Source organism: Elgaria multicarinata, chromosome 8, assembly GCF_023053635.1.
Source record: "Elgaria multicarinata webbii isolate HBS135686 ecotype San Diego chromosome 8, rElgMul1.1.pri, whole genome shotgun sequence".
NCBI classification, from domain to species: Eukaryota; Metazoa; Chordata; class Lepidosauria; order Squamata; family Anguidae; genus Elgaria; species Elgaria multicarinata.
In genome coordinates, this window is record NC_086178.1 from 71,374,886 (window position 1) to 71,388,531 (window position 13,646).

The 13,646-nt window shown below is 38.6% G+C and overlaps 1 protein-coding gene across 8 annotated transcripts in view; it reads right to left on the minus strand.

Annotated features, from left to right (window-relative positions):
* FGFR2 (fibroblast growth factor receptor 2) overlaps positions 1–13,646 on the minus strand; it is a 131,195-nt gene that overhangs the window by 10,970 nt on the left and 106,579 nt on the right. For all 8 annotated transcript variants that reach the window (XM_063132743.1, XM_063132748.1, XM_063132747.1 and 5 more), the window contains 3 exons: positions 10,305–10,426; positions 8,319–8,429; positions 6,378–6,568 (listed from right to left, as the gene is read on the minus strand). In XM_063132743.1, coding sequence (XP_062988813.1) covers positions 6,378–6,568; positions 8,319–8,429; positions 10,305–10,426 — 424 coding nt within the window. The remainder of the gene's footprint in view (positions 1–6,377; positions 6,569–8,318; positions 8,430–10,304; positions 10,427–13,646) is intronic.

Genomic DNA, 13,646 nt, shown 5'->3' on the forward strand with positions numbered 1-13,646 from the left:
ATATCCCAAAAATTAAAAGTTACAGGATATTGATTTTAGAAGAAATCAAAAAATATCACTGGATCAGTTTGAGGCTTTATTTTGTTATGAAAACAAAGTACTTCTTATAGTAGGCATTGAAATTATTATGTATCTCATCACCCCAGTTCATGTGGTTATCTCCTATAACTGGGGATCCCAGGGCAACCTGGGATGCCCAGGGACTTTCCCTGGGATATCTGGGACCACAGATTTCCTGATATTTCTGTGGTCTCGGGACCATCCCGAGGACCACCTAGAGATGATCCCAGGATATCTGGCAGGTGTAGACCTGCCCCTAGTCACTGAACAACACAAGAATACATTTTCTCTTGTGTTGATAAAGAGGTGGCCAGCTGGCAATGGAACATACAGATACAAAAATATTAAAAAGGAAAGGGAGCATCAAACTTATCTAGTCTAACCCCTAGGTTTGAAGCAAGACTTTCTATACTGAAATCGTATCTGCAGAAGACAATTCTGTCATTTTAAGGCCTTATAGGAAGAAAATATATCCCTAAAAGTAACCAAGTAACCTGTGCCAAACACTCTGAAAATAGTTCCCCTAAGAACCAATCTAAATTTTCCTGCCACTTAAAACCTTTTGATTTTATATCCTGCCACTGAAACACAGCCCTATTGTATTCAGTGATACCAAATAATTATTTTCCACCTACTTTATGAGACCATTTTAAAAAATCTAAAGATTACAATCAAATCCTTTCCCCAGTGTCTACTAGACAAATCTCTTGAATTTGAGACTCACAGTTCAATTTTATACAATAGGAGGTCTTCATTCAAGTGAATCAAATATTCAGAACTGCGCATTAACTTGTACCACAGATTGCTATTGGAATAACTTCTTAAATATTTTCATGGTAAGCCCTATTAGTATGTACTTTGATCTGATAAGGTTTCAAACTAACAGACCAATTCAGTGTGGCTGGTTTTCACAGAAGCATATAAAAATAAAACAAAAAATACCACCAACAACAATTTAAAAAACATAACCCTGTCTTGCTATGATATCTAGCATGCTTGTTTACTGCTGTTTTGGAACAAAACAACTTAATTCTGAAAACTCCAAATATGATGGAGTTATTTTCTTGCTTTGGGAAAACATTAATAGCGGAATTCCAAAGTGGTCTCCTACCCTTAACCTTTTTTCTCATCCCATCAGCACCTTTTTTGAAATGTGCAATTGACCTTTCTCGACTGAGAAAGGAAGTCCTGCCTGCTGATGGAAACCATAGCTTGCTTAAGCACTGCTGTCAGTACTAATAAAAGGCTGCAGGAGAAACATGTTGTGATTTTTGTCCAAGATAACTTACTTTTGGAGGACAACAATGCATACTCTTTTTAATGCATCCACTTCCACATAGGTAAGATCCCATGTGTACAGGATTAAATATACAACAGGAGAATTTATATATGCAGTGGATGAGAAATTGCTTGTCACAGTTGTCTCAGTACAGCAAGGCCATCTATCTCCTCACTGTACTAAACATATTACCAGCACATCCAAAACTAACAGCACAGAATGTGTCGAACAGTGAAGCACAGAGCTAGCAGGAAGAAACACTGAACTGCAAAATCAGGAAGTCCCAGTTCAAATCTTTCCCCTGCCACGAACTCACTAGGTATCCTTAGGCAGGCCATCGTTTTTCATCCTCAGCTCTCCATCTTCAGTATGTGGATAATAATATCCACCTACTTCACAGAATTGTTATAAGAATTACTAAGAAAATAGATGTGACTTCAACATTAAAAAGTGCTATACAAATACTGCAGCTGTCACAACTACTGTCATTTTTGCTGGCTCAGATTCAGAGATCCATGCACACAGTAGTTGTCTGACTATTACTACTACTAGTAGTAGTATTCAGCTAGCTGTTACATGGATCTCTGGATCTGAGCCAGGAAAAATAAGGAAAATACAAGAGATGCAATGTATGATGCAGTCAAACATGAGTACAAATGCAAACATCTAAGTCAAAAGAAAATCTGTAAAACTTAATCACTAGTAAGGAAAACCATCACAGGGTTTGAATTTGGCTGCATTCAGACAACTCGACAGTTGTTTACCTAGGGGCTACTCATCACATAACATGATAATAATCAACTGTGGTATGGATTAGGATCAGTGTTGAGTTGACTATTAGTCCATACTGAGTTGACTGACTCATTCCCCCCCTCCCTCCTCATTCCCAACCAAATATTATAATTAGCATTTGCCATTTACCTGGAAAATGGCTGAGAACTAGCAAAATGACTGTCTAATCCACTGTAGTCCTGCTCAGGTGTTAAGCAAGAGAGGCCCTCCTCATTTGCCCATCTGTGAGACCGGTTAGTTGGGAAACCACACCAGAGACGGGTTTTTCCATAGTGGTCCCTCACTTCTGGAATAAGTTGCCATCGGGGCAAGGTCTGAAAAGGGGCTTGAAAGGGTCCCTCATCTTAAGCAAACAGGAGTAGAACTCCTTTTCAGAACTTGCCATTGAACATGCCTGAGGGGGCAGGACTGGAATGCAGTGGGACCTAGATGACAGAGCCAGCATGCATAGCCCCATGTTCCTATCACAGCTTTATGAATCCTCTTCAAGCTTAACACCTGAACAGGACTTAAAACTACACTAATAGCTTCTGTTTCCTTATTTAATGAATGGCCTCTTACACATTATTTCCATTCCATTACTTGTGCACAAGTGGCAATGGGGGCATTGAGAATATGGCAGCATATAACCACTGCTGTACAATTCAACAAAACAATAGTGGATAAATTCATTTTGGATCCACTAATATGCAGAGACAAAATAAAGAAAAAGGCCTGGATATCCACTCAGAAGAACGTTCAAATTCTCTCCAACTGCTGCTGCATTTTATCTGATGACATCCAGGAAATGCAGGCCTTTATTTCTCACCCCCTCCCTGTGTATAGTAGAACTTTCACCTAAACTACCATCAAATAAATAAGGACCTACCTATATTTTCTCCCAGATAGAATATTAATAAATTGATGTGATGGCACTTTATGTGAAAACAATTTCTCTCAATTGAGCATATGGATGCAGGCAATACCAATCAACAGCTGTGCACCTAATTCATGCAGCCTTACCTGCCCCTACATCCGTTATCTAACAAGTAATGCCAGGCAATTGTCATTACTCCCAGCAATCAGACCTTTTAGTATGCAGCAAAAGTTTCTGATGAAGTCAAAGCTCAGTGCCCTAACAGCCAGAGGACACATGCCTGCCACATTCCTCTGAATCAGAGGATGAGTCACCAGCAGCATTTCCATCTTGCCACACTTACAGAAGTCCAAAAGTGCAAAATCAGATGAGGGACATCTAATTGTCCAGTCAGTTTTTTGGAGAGGATGGGGAATACACGTCTTGTCTACCTACATAAGGTTTCAGTTGGCCTTAACTCTCTGCTGAGACAGCATCTTTGTATAGTTGTCCTAGCAGGAGAGAGCTTTAGCCAGCAGGGCTCATTTGTAGCTGTCCAAGGTACTGCTTTCATTGGCCCTCTGTGTAAGAGGGCTACTGCCTTGACTTTGCCTGCTATCATTTGACTTTACCTACCTTGACCAAACTTTACCTACTTGATCTGATCTTGCCTGCCATAATTTGATTTTGCCTTTCTTGGCCAAATTTTAATTTACTCCTGCAGACATCACCAGGTTCCCCTCTGAGCCTCAAGTTCTCCTACATGAATAAGGATGCAGGCACCATTCTCTCCTTCTCAGCAATGGCACCTTTAGTGCACCCTCCCCCCAGCCCACATAGTCACAGCTTTCTGTCATACTCATGGTTTTCTATACCCAGGTGAATGCTACACCTGAAAATCCAAAGGTGTATTCTCTGCACAAAAACACCCGCAGCAGCCCTGGGCACCATTTTGTGAGAAAGAACCATTTCGGCACACTGATCAATGCTCACTAGATTAGGACAGAACTATTTCACAGAACTTCCCAAAATCCTAAACCTTTGGGTTGATGCTCAGTATTTTAGGATTCTAAAAAAAAAAGTATCCAACAATGGCATTTTTTTTTGTTTTGATTTTAGCTGCCTCGAAATTCAGATAGAATCTATAATACTGGAAAATGTCATTATTTCTAATGTAACATGTGATGCATACATTGGAGCACTGATGACCAACTACTACACAATTTGTGATGTAAGTTACTTGGTAGTAGGTTCTTTCCCCCACCTTATCGCTGGTCTCTGCCCAATACCTCCTCACCCTGTAATGATATTGTGGTCAGGTCAACAGCAAAACCAATTATATTCCACCTAAATCAGCACTAGCAAAGCTGTCTAAGTAACTCCACCCTCATCCTTATTCAAACTATTAAGCAGAAGACTGAAATGTGTTACAGGCTGTGTTACACAGGAAAATGTAAGGTTTACTTAATTATAACTTAAGACAATGTGTAGCGATAGAGGAAACTGACAAATATGGGTCTCTGTGGAGTGAATATTGAAGTTATGCTGTTTCAGCTAGTTTTCTCAACAGGCAAATATTTTAAGTGGAGACAAATTACTAATTTATTCACAGAAGGTTGCAACTTCTTTTCACTGGTTATCTAATGCTCGCATATAAAATTCCCATGAAGGCTCTAGAGAACTGAACGTGTCTCTCTCTTTCATATTCAGTAAGTTAGCAGTATGTTGTGGCCTTAGTTTAGTAAGCCAGATCTCAAGGTTATGTTTTTGTTGCCTGCTTGGCTAAGCAGCTCACAGTTTATCCACATTAGTTTTGAATTTATGAATCCCTAAGTTCATTTTGTAATATTATTTGCTGAAGACTTATTTTTTCCCTGACTCCACCTTTAATAGAAACCTTAACAAGCATAACCTAGAGTTTGATTACTCATGCATATATTTGTAACCAAATACATTTGGAGGCTTTTCTGGAACCTTTATGAACAATTCTGCTAGTAATAATACTTATTAATATAATATTAATATTTAAAAAAGCTGATGAAACTATTCAAAGAGATTAGCTGAAACACTTCAAAGTAGGGGTGGACATGTTGCTCAGCACTACAGGCTACTCTACGGGCTACTAACAGTTTTATTTTTACTTTTTGCACCCATGATGAACATAATTTGCAAAGTATTTTTATGAACATGATTGCTGCCAGTCACATCTGGAAATGTTCTGCAATTCCAGATGAATGAGGCAAGGTAGACTATGGCTCCTGCCTAGCATTTTGAAATGTGTGAAAATGTCCTTCTTCGCAGCTAAGATCTTCTAAACAGTTAGCTTGATCAATAGTCCTCCAATTACTGTTTTCAAATGTCCAGACACCATGACACAGTTCCATAAAATCAAGAGAAGAGCTTAAGAAAAGTACGACTCAAAAAACACTGCACATATTTTCAGACGCTTGTTCCCTGACAATCATGCAAACAATTTTTATCCTGCCATTATAAAGATCATACAATTGCTTTGTTCCTGCCACTATTACCTGACATTTGTATATTACTGGGGCTGGGTATATCAACACAATGGCTTCAATACTGAGCTGCCATTTGGCAAACAGGGAGACTTCTGCTGGCAGAAGGGGGCGAAGGCAATTTTTGCCAATTACTTCTTTCATTGGCAGTCCTCAGCATCACCTCTCACACAGTTCCAGAAGATCCCCCAATCCTCCAGAGCAGAGTTCTGCTATGGGAACTTAAGATCTAAGCCAATATATAGAATGGGATGAGATATGCCTATCCCTCCAATAGCATACCCATACAATCTCTGGGCTTGCCAAATGCATTTCTGTTCAACGGAATACTGGTATACACCAATGGACATTGAACTCAATGTATGTAGACCAAATCTGCAAACTCTTTAATCCTCTGTTTTGTGGATTAAACATGCATTATACCCTGTGCATGAAGGCCTATTGCACACGTGGAGAAATGGGGAAAGTCTGATCCAACTCCTTCACCACATGTAAGCTCTATACTGGTAGCCCACTTTTCAGGGAGAAAAGCGCTTTACAATTCTCCATCCCAGTCCAGTAATTTGCTAAGGAAGTGTCGGCTACATGTAGTGTTCTCAAGAGGGCTCTCCCATTCATTTTAACTGAGGGAGGAGATCCACACACACAACCCTTTGCACAATCCCATTGCAGTAAATGAGGATGGCTCCATCTGCAAGAGCTCCTAATGCCACATCACATAGAAGGGATGCTGATCTCATTCTTCAGATTTAATAAATGCTATTGTGAGATGCAAAGAAAGAGCTCACATGGCAGCATAAAACTGTTCTGGCCGTCTTTAGCGGCCTTCAAGTTAAACATGGCTAATATCAGCATTAAAAAAGCAAAAGAAAATATTTTAATAGCTTTGGCTTACTTTTTGTGATGCTAAGTATTCCATGCCTCTTGCCAATTGGTATGTACATGAGACTAAATCTTTGAACGTCATCTGCTCTTCTGGTACCCGGTTAATATCAAATGAATATTCCATTCCTGGTGGCCGCCGTGCTCGCAGGTATTCTCGCAAATTCCCTTTCGAAGCATATTCGACGAGCACATATAGTGGACCTTCAAGGTGAACACATACACAGAGAAAGAATGAAAAGTGGGACAAAAAATGTTCAGTGCCATTGACTCATAAAAGTACAGTCGATCCCACATTTTCAGATTCATGGGAGACCTAAAAATATTACTATTCCTTATTTATTCAGAATATAAGCTCACCCTATCTCTAATATAAATAGCAAATTTACTGAAGTATAAAAGTCAGTACGATTCTTTAACACATACAATTATGGTCAGTTGCCTTCATACACACACACACACACACACACACTTTTTCCATATACTTATGCACATACCGACCTACTCATCCACCCACTCCCATTAAACATATTCAAAAACACCAAGCAGACTAAATAGCCCTCTTCCCACATCATGTTTGCACATCATGAAAAGCCACTGTGGGTTAATTCACCTGAGGGACTTGTGGTCGCACACTGGCTGACATTTTTAAAATGCAATCCGCAGTGGGGGTGCATTGCAGCTTGTTGTATCATGCAAACCTGTTGTTGCATGGATGTTTTAGGGCTGTGGATGATTTGTTAACCATATTAACAACTACTATGGCTTGCATTATAAAAATGTCAGCCAGCACGCAACAAGCCCCACTGCTAAATTAACCCATGGTGGCTTGTTGTGACATGTGAACCAAATCTTTGACTGAACTTTCACATGTACAATTACAATCTTACTGAAAGGCAGGGGGATAGTTCAATCTTTGCATTGTGTAACCATGGTGAAAAGGGGCATTTTATATTAAAAATACAAAAATAATACAAAAGGAACAGGAAGCAAAAGTGTGTTTCCTATTCCTCTGCATCCCTAGCCCTATTTGTGTATTATTGAAACAAGAAAAAAATCACCACATGAGTGAGTCAACAATGAGTAGCCCCACCCCCAAACGTGCTGCACATTATGTAATTCCATTCCTAATAACACAAAGCAAAAGTCTGAAGGGAGGGAACCTCCGCATGAGTTGGAATTCCAATAGTGCAGTGTTCCAGCTCACTTGGAGGCCTACAGACCTTTATGCTGTATGTACAGATGTTAGGGGTGGGACTATGTAATGTGTGTCACTTCAGGGGGTGGGGCTACTTGGTACAGCCCCAGTTCCTGCTCGTGTGGTGAGTTTTCCAGTTTTAATAAAATGTGAATAGGCTTCTGTCTCATGTGAAATACATCTTTTGCATCTCCCACCGCAAGGAATTGTGCAATCTCCTCTGAAGGGGCTACTCAGGCATATTCACCCCATAGAATCAGATTAATATTTCACCTAGAGACCTCCCTCCCAGAGAGTTTCTCTGCCTCACTGTTCTTTCCCTATTTTCAATTGAAGAAGAAAACAGTAGGGAAACATGCATCCAAGGAGGATAGAATGAACTAAATAACATTAAACCACCCAAGCAGCATTAAATGACCCTCTGTTCTTTGGAGTGGAGGGAAGTTTTGTGTAAAAACACAGAAACTGGGGCAGAGATATATGACAGTATGCCCAATAAAACGTAGCAATTCTGTACCAGTGTCTATGATTCAGAAAATGCTGGCCATTGCTTTTATATCAGTTTTTAATGCCCAGAATGCTATTTCCTGGAATTCTTCAAAATAGATATCATCGACCATCTCACTTATCCCTCTCCACTGCCTTTTACAATGACATTTCCATTTCACTTGCACAGATTTAATAGCTACTCTACACGGCATAATGAGACGGCATTATTTCATCACCTCCAGTTTGCAAACTCAAAATGACACTCACCATCCTGTGTACAGGCCCCAAGGAGATTGATGATATTTTTGTGCTTCCCAATCATTTTCATCATCTCCATCTCAGACACTAGGTCAGACAGGTCTTTTTCTGTAGCATCATCTGCACAGGACAGAACAAGTTCCACAGACAGTTTTAACTAATGTACCAGCCCAACTCATTTTTCTTCATGAACTGCTGCATTGATTCACTATAGATAATCCAACTGGTATGATGTAATTTAAAGAAATCAAATGCAGCCTTCTCGATCTGAACAGCATTTCCCGATAATCTTGGTTCTCAGGCCAGGTCCAAAATAAACTGTTTTCCCTTTTGTTGTCTCAGTTGTGTGCTCTGCTTCTTTTTCAGTTAAACTCCAAGGAAAGTAGGGAGGAAATCAAGAAGGATCAAAACAAAAATTAAGAAAAACATATAGGTCAGTATCCTATTTGTCACTACCACTGATGTAAATTATTTTGCACTAGCATAAGTGACCACTAGAGCAATACCAATAGCGTTTGCGGGCAGGATGGCTTTCTCTGGAAGTGTCTATGAACTGACTGGAGTTCCTCTTTCAGAACGGATATTATACATTTGCAATGACTGTTTGCAAATTTAGAATCACAGATCCTCCTAAACATGCAGATCCTAATCTGCTCCTGTATGTAACAGAATTTCCTTTACCACTGCATTGATGACAAGTGCTGGTTGCTCTCTTACATGTGAGGCAGGTGGATGGTTTCCCAATATGAGATTTTGACTGTCAGTGATCGAGCATTCCAGTCTACTAGATGAGGGTGTTTGCTTTTCTTGTCTTTAATAGGAGAAACTATATGAGGGTGACAGTTTTTCAGTAAGTAACTGGCTTTCTACAAATCTAACGTATTATTAATTACAGTATATTAAATCTACAATTGCAAGATAGAACTCAAACTGGTTGCCAAAAGGAAATAGATACTGCTTATTTCAAATCAGACTATTATGGTATGGGGAATCACCTCCTTTATCATTATTTCCTCCGTCTCTGTGCCTTGAATGCAAATGTTCCAGGTGAGAAGAACATATCAGACAATTATTAGCAAAAGTTCCATTTGGTTTATCTTCAGTTTTCCCAGTGCCCAAGGATTTGTACCACTAAATTCTACAACTCATGTGATATTGCACTAAATAATAAAGCTATTTCCATAACTAATGATTAATACAAAGCACTCTTCCAAGACGGTCTTTCTCTTTTCTTATAAGCAATTGTGAACCTTGCATGGTGGCTGCTTTTGTTTGGCCAAAAGACGCTGGAAGAATATCCACTGGACAGAACTCTATGCTGTCCATCTGCTAGTAGAACTGGCCTTAGGTGAGCTCTGCTGGTCTGCTCACTTCCAGAAATGAGTATTTCCGCTAGTTTCAGGTTGCCCTAGAAATCTAAATTGTCATTCCACATTGGTGGGAGATGCATGCAGAACACAACTGGCCATGTAACGGCAGTGCTGGATGCTGCCCTATGTTTGTTGACAATGGCTTCCACCATTTAGATAAAATTATAAGCATGCATTTTTAAAATTAAGGTCTCAGAATATCTCTCACTATCATCATGTTTGTACATATATCCTTTTATAAACTGTTGGTCTCTCTTTCTCTCTTTTAAAATGTACTAGAAGAGATTGGATCAAGTCCAGTAATTTATTTCTCAATGTGGTTATGCTACAAATGCCTTTGAGTAAGTTTTAATCAACTAAATGAGAGCATAAAGCATATCCCTGTGGACCAAATCAAGAGATGAGGAATAAACAATCATAACAAGACTTTGACTTGCTTGTAAATACCCGTTGAGAAAGATAAATAAGCTGTCAAAAGAACTGATTTAGACTCAAAACTGCTGAAGCCCGAGGTGAACTAAATGAACTTTGGCCTTCTACAGTTAGAGAGTCCGTATGCCACAAAAGAAACATTCTTTGCAGAACCTGCCTCTTTAACTCAATTCCTGCCTCTCCCCCCTATTACCTTTCAGCATTTTCACTGCAACAGTAACGGCTTCTTTTGGCCTGTCTTTGTCAATTCCCACTGCTTCCGCCATGACAACTTGACCAAAGCATCCTTCCCCAAGGGGCTTCCCTAGCGTCAACCTAGGGATGTAAATAGAGGATTAGCACACAGCATCTGAAGAGGGGATGAAGTCGGCGTAACACAAGAGCGAAAAATAAAGGGATCTTTCAGCAAACATTTTGACTAGGGCATTTGTCATAAAGACCTACAAAGGGTATTATAGTACAAGCTAGAGTTTGTGCGCACTCCTCCAGTCAGACTTCTGAGGAACAAGACCTGTGTGTAATTAATATTCACCTGGCAAAACCTCCTCATTTACTGGCAGGAACAGGAATTTGATTTTATGGCTAGCTGGTAAGATGTACTGGGCTCTCCAAATGCAGTGTATTTGTAATACTCAAGTGCCTTAAAATTACCCTGAACTTTTTAATTTGTTGCTCTGAAGCTGAGTTATTGTTCTCCACCCCACATCAATACCTTTTCCAGCTAGGCAACAAAGTAACCAGAAAATGTATTTATTTGTCTATGTTTAGTTTTAATTAACTGAAAGTTAACATAATTTATTAGGGTGACAACAATATCCTTTAAAGGGAGCTTTGAAATATCAACAGGATAGAAGACATTAAGACACACAGCTTTTTAAAAGATGCTTTGGAATGAATTGTACTCCTTATAAAAAGTGGCCCTTGTTTGCTTAAGATACTAAAAGAAATGTGCACAAGTCCTATTCAGAGTCCTATTCCACATAAAATTCAGGGTTTTATTCCAGACACACAGGAAAAGGACTCAGGATGAATACCCATAAAATGCTGAATAAGCGTCACAAAAGGAAGAGCTACCTATTTTCTATTACTTTTTCAGAATGCTCCAGAAGAGAGCATCATAGAGCATGTGCAGTGTATTTTTATTCACTGCTAAGTAACCACAACCAGCCTCATATTTGCATTTGCAAAATCAGATAGGAGGGCTTCTGTAGCTGTGTAGGATAATACAAGGTTGTTATTTGTGTTGTACCCTGCCTCAACCCAGAGGGAGCACGGGTAACAATTATTATTATTATTATTATTATTATTATTATTATTATTATTATTTTATTCTCAACACATTTAAAGAGAGACATATGCTTAAGGAGGATGTGGTCACTCTATCAATACCAATGGTTAAAGAACTTCTTCTATGAATATATCTCTGAAGTCAAGGCAAGAAACTTTTATTGAGACAATTAAACAAGATTTTTGAAAAGGGGTTGTGACTTTTTACTGCGGTAACTTTGGAGATGTATTCATAGAAGAAGTTCTTGGCCATCAATATTGTGAAGGTAAGATCAGATCGTCATACTTAAATGTAAAAGACACCTTCCCTGGAACAAAAATTTAATCTGGAAATGTGCCAGGAATAAAGGATACTGTTTTTCATGTGTAGCTTTGTCATCTTTTCCTTGCATTTTTTTTAAATTTTATTTTTGCTGCTGCTGTTTGATTACTGTTGTTGTTTCAGTCTTCTACAACAGACATTCTCAATAACAATCTCAGATTAGGAATTAAGCACAGAGGAGATGTTGAATTAACAAGAGTGCTTTCTGCCTATATCATCCACTAGCTGTATTAATGTGTCTTGTATATGAAGAGTGCACTGTCTTCTCTCCTGGAGAAAATTAAATGGGCCTGGCAAAATGCCACGATTAAAAATCAAATAGGATGAGTTTAAATAGAGACTTTTAATTGGAAAAAGCTTTCAATTTAATCATGCTAATGTGAATGTATACATTGGGTTATATCTGTTATGAAAAGTGCATGCTACTTTGACAATACACAAAGACCAAAGGGTTGTATGTTTTGTGCTGAGATCATGCTGCATTTTCTCCGAAACTAAAATTCAATTTAAGTTCTTGGCAGAAAGCAAACATTTGCATTGGAAAATGGTTAATTTATGTGCTCTTGTGCTTCTAGTATGAGCATAACAATCCTGTCATTGTGTGCCTGCGGCCCCCCAATCTAATAAACTGCTCTTAAAGAGCCTTCTTTCATTACAAACCCGCTCCACCCACATTTATGCCGAATGCTGTTTTCAAATGTTTAATGCTCTAAGATTTTCCGCATTAATGTTTCCCCTAAGGGAAAGGCTGACAGAATTAAGTATACAGACCCCCACTGTTGACTAGAATCTTACAGGTGGCAAGTGAAATGTGTGGCACCACTTTTCATCCACATAATTAAGAATATTTCTAGAAATGCATGTAAAAGGCTTTATATTATATTATATTATATTATATTATATTATATTATATAAATACCAGAGTTAAATTTTCCAAACAATTGGGTTGAAATTGCAGGGCAGATTCTAAAATCTATGTAATGATTGTCTACACATTAAATACTGACTAAAATTAACCCTGTTTGCAATGTGTGTCCGGTTTTACTGTAAGGATATTTCAATCCTAATGTATATCATACATAGAAGGTGAGTATCAGCACATGGTGGCAGTGGGAAAAGCTGTGTTCATTTTGTTTGAAAATCATAAGTTAGTCCAATTCATATAGGCTTTTTTAAAGCTTTGCAGTAGCATCCCCAAAGCTGAATGCGGTGCATACACCCAATTGGCTAGCTACACTTTGGGTCAATTTTTAAGTAATACAGGCAAGGGTTTTCATGTGCCACCATGAACAAAAAGGGTTATGACAACAAGGTTGTGTGTGCAACAAATGTTGTGCTACACAATTTTATACCAAAGTATGCAGCTTTATTAAGAAGAGATTTATTTAGTGAGCTACTTCTGCATATTAAAATATCATATCAGAACCAGCTAGAATGTATATCCACCCAGGAGGAGAAAGACAGTAATTCCTCGTTAGCCCAAACTGGTGCCCAGAGTATTAGTAGCTCTTAATTATTCAGAAAGAACTCTGATCACATTGTAGGATCAGGAAGTCAAATGGACTACAGATTCCCATTGGACCCTTCTAATCTGAGAATCCAGAGGCAATACAAGGTTGCATGCACACTTCAGTCCTTAAGAAAATATTTATGCATACATTATCTCATGCTAATGTATAATTACTAGAAAGTTGTATTTTCATACATGTGCATTTCATATGTATTCATTGAGGCAGATATCGGAATTTTATGACGTTTTTAGGATTTTAGGAATTTTAGGATGTTTTTAGGATGTTTTAAAAATGTATACTATGTTTTTAATTTAGTTTTATGTATTTTATACTTATTGTTGCTCCCTGCCTCGATCTAAATGGAGAGGCAGGTAAGAAATAGAGTTATTGTTGTTGTTGCTGTTGACAAATCTAT